Source organism: Pseudoliparis swirei, chromosome 21 (assembly GCF_029220125.1).
Source record: "Pseudoliparis swirei isolate HS2019 ecotype Mariana Trench chromosome 21, NWPU_hadal_v1, whole genome shotgun sequence".
Taxonomy (NCBI): domain Eukaryota; kingdom Metazoa; phylum Chordata; class Actinopteri; order Perciformes; family Liparidae; genus Pseudoliparis; species Pseudoliparis swirei.
In genome coordinates this window covers 5,560,306-5,563,589 of record NC_079408.1, presented here as the reverse complement: position 1 = coordinate 5,563,589, position 3,284 = coordinate 5,560,306, and the positions used below count along the sequence as shown (strand labels likewise).

The 3,284-nt window shown below is 43.1% G+C and overlaps 1 protein-coding gene across 1 annotated transcript; it reads right to left on the bottom strand.

Annotated features, from left to right (window-relative positions):
• Positions 1-764: 764 nt before the first annotated feature.
• Positions 765-3,284, bottom strand: mrpl52 (mitochondrial ribosomal protein L52). Its single transcript, XM_056442160.1, has 5 exons — positions 3,237-3,284; positions 2,244-2,313; positions 1,478-1,545; positions 1,191-1,255; positions 765-1,085 (listed from the first exon to the last, which is right to left on the bottom strand). Exons 1-5 carry the CDS (start codon positions 3,268-3,270, stop codon positions 939-941), a joined length of 384 nt encoding a protein of 127 aa, XP_056298135.1. The 5' UTR covers positions 3,271-3,284; the 3' UTR covers positions 765-938.

The window sequence follows — 3,284 nt, the reverse complement described above, 5'->3', positions numbered from 1 at the left end:
TTGAGTTGCGACCGCATGCCAAGGTCTCTTTAAAAACACACACAGACTCACACACAGCGAGTCTGAATCAGAGCGACTTTCTGTTCGCCCCCTTTCCAAAACTCCTCTCGGAGACCGACTCCCAGACAAAATGGCGTTTGAGCCTTGTCGTCGCCTCGCAGGGGGAGCAATGCTGCATTCTAGTGGAAGCTGAGAGACATACGGCGTTTCTCAATTCAAAGTACACGAGTACAGACTTGTGTTCTTTTGGAGTCTGGTCTTGGGAGTCCAGACTCCGGAGGACGGGAGGACGGGAGGACGGTCTTTCTGCGATTGGAACAGCAGCTGACTTGATGACGTCACCACATCAGCTGTTCTTGCTCCTGGGTTTACTCTAATTATTCACTGTAAATTATGTTTTACAGTCAAATAAACAAAACATCCTAAAATTACATTCCGTGACTCAACAACAGTAGTATTTATAAAAAGTCAACTGTCAGTAGTTTATTTTCTCCTCCGCTACTGTTTCCGGTTGCTGGTGTAATGCATTCTGGGATATCGGCTGGCCAGAGTACGCACAAGTCTCCTCTGATGCATCCTCCGGAAAGTGGGAGGATCAAGTCACATCCGGGCATTTTGACCGTGCTTTGCGAGAAGCGAACTTTGAATTGGAACATGTACTCGGGCTGAGACTGATGACGTTTCACGAGTCACGAGGACACAAGTAGAGGAAAGTACGCATCTTGAGAAACGCCGATTAACTCAGAATGACGTGCATCAAAAAATGATCTTGACAACGTTTAATCACGACAGATTCAGATTTAAAGTATAAACCAGAACATTTATTGCAGAAATCCATGAAAAGTGAATTGTAAAGCGGGAGAAAACTCACAAGTCCTCATGAATATATTCAATAAATCCCAATAAGGAAGTAGATTGTGATTGCAGGTCTCTAATTTTTAGATTTTTTTCTTTATTAACAACATCCCTTTAGGTTTGAGTAACAGAGACTTTTTGTGCTCCTCCAGTCGTTTGGCTTTTTCCCGTTTCTCGCTCCACGCCTCCATTCCTCTGTCCACCTCGGCGCTCAGCATCACGATACGCGTCTGAGAGAAAGAGCGCCGAGGTTACGGGAATACATCATGGAGGAAACCGAGAGACGAGGAGATTTTAAAAAGTGATATAAATAAATAAAAGGTGTTGGTACTCACAGATAGAACTTCCCTCTCCTGCTTTCTTCTCAGCTGTCCTTTCATTAGAGGAGCTGGCGTCCCATCTGTCCCGTTGCACAAACAATGAAAAGGAAATTACAAAAAGTGCCACAAGTAGAGCACAACATGATCAGAATTTAACAAGATCAATGACATGATATGGAAATAACCAGCTTGAATTCCTGTTGACTGCCTCCTGATGCAATCTCTACATTAGTCCTCTCTTACTTGAAACAATTCCTGATCTCCACAAAAACCTAAAAAAAAGAGGTAAAAATAAACAATACCTGCAAACGACCAATCTGGCAGATCAGTCAGAGGGCCGTATTCTGAGCCACTTCGGGCAAGTCCGTGTCTGCAAGAAAACACAAAAGTTATGGAAGTAGAAACCGAGAATAATTTGTATTAATATTATTCATTCATAATAAAAAATGTTGCGGGACTGGGAGGACTTAGTTATTTTGTTGAAATCAGGTCATGATGCACACAAGTTACTTTGGCTTCAGCTATAAATAGGTGCTCAAGCACAGTTCTCTGTATCATGGAAGTTGCACCTGTTGTTACCGTGGTAACCCTCCAACCTTTTAACTATCAATAACATGGAGGGGGGGGGGGCTCACACTGTCTAGCATAAAACAAGCATATAGAAAACAGAACAGAAGAGCTATTTTTTTTATTATCCTACACTTTTTTCTCTCTTGATTTTCAAAAACCTGGCACCTACATTACCCACAATGCAACACACGGTCACATTCAACACAGTGTTCGCATTTGTTTTCTATTGACAGACAGTTGATAGACGGAAAACAATTAATTATCGTGTCGAGTTTTGACTTTCACACGTGTTGCTGTTTGCGCTGTAGAGACGCATGAACCCAAAATACATGTCTAATGAATTAGAAGTTAATTGCAATTTAAATCCCAACTCCCTCTTTGCCTTAATGTCCCCTGTGTGAACATCTTGCATCAATATATGGTCACTTTTCCATTAAATTACACATTAAAAAACGAGATGAGCCGCAGTAGCAGTGTGTTTGTTATTCGTGAACTTACTCTTTCCTCCATTGCTGCCCAGCTCGTGCTCCACACGTTGTGCTGAACTGCCTGCTGGAGAGCCTCACCACTGGAAGACATCACAAGAACAACAAAAACAACCTATGAGAATACCCTCTGTGACCTTAAGAGCAGATGCAAATATGTATCCGGTGTTACGGTTTAAGAAGCGACCGTGTTAACTGGTTACTTTGAACCGAACGCGTCCGTTGTTGTCGTTAGACAGGTGTTGAAAATAGGAAGAAAACACGTAGCTATACCCCCGTGAATGCCGCATTGTGTAATTGGTATAGTATATATGATTATGTATAGGGTTTGACACTATTAAAACATTAAACCAAGCGGCATTCACGAGGACACCTATACCTGCTCTATCCTATTTTTCCAAACGGCCGTCGTAACCACGACAACAACGGACGTATTTGACTGAAAAGTCGCCAGTTAACAGGGTCGCCTGTTAAACGGGAACAGTGTTACGGTTTAGGAAGCGACCGTGTTAACTGGTGACTTTGAACCGAACGCGTCCATTGTTGTCGTTAGACAAGTGTTGAAAATAGGAAGAAAACACGTAGCTATACCCCCGTGAATGCCGCATTGTGTATTGATATCGTATATATTATTATGTATAGGGTTTGACACTGTATTAAAACATTAAACCCAGCGAAAATCACGAGGACACCGATACGTGTTCTCTATCCTATTTTTCAAACGGCCGTCGTAACCACGACAACAACGGACGTATTTGACTGAAAAGTCGCCAGTTAACAGGGTCGCCTGTTAAATCGTAACACCAGCGAGTCCAAAACGACCGTGCGCGGCTAGACACAACCAACGTGTCGGTGTGACCGATCCGGTCGCGGCCTTTACGGCGGTTATTCATGCAGACAGCGGAGTTAAAAAGCTTGAGAATATATTCACAACGACGGAGATCAACGTTGAGGTTGTTAAACGGGTCTCACGCGTATTAGTTTTCGTGAATAACCTCTGTCTCACCTGAACAGCACAATGTCCTTACGGGGGCCGCCATATTGTTTGCGCACT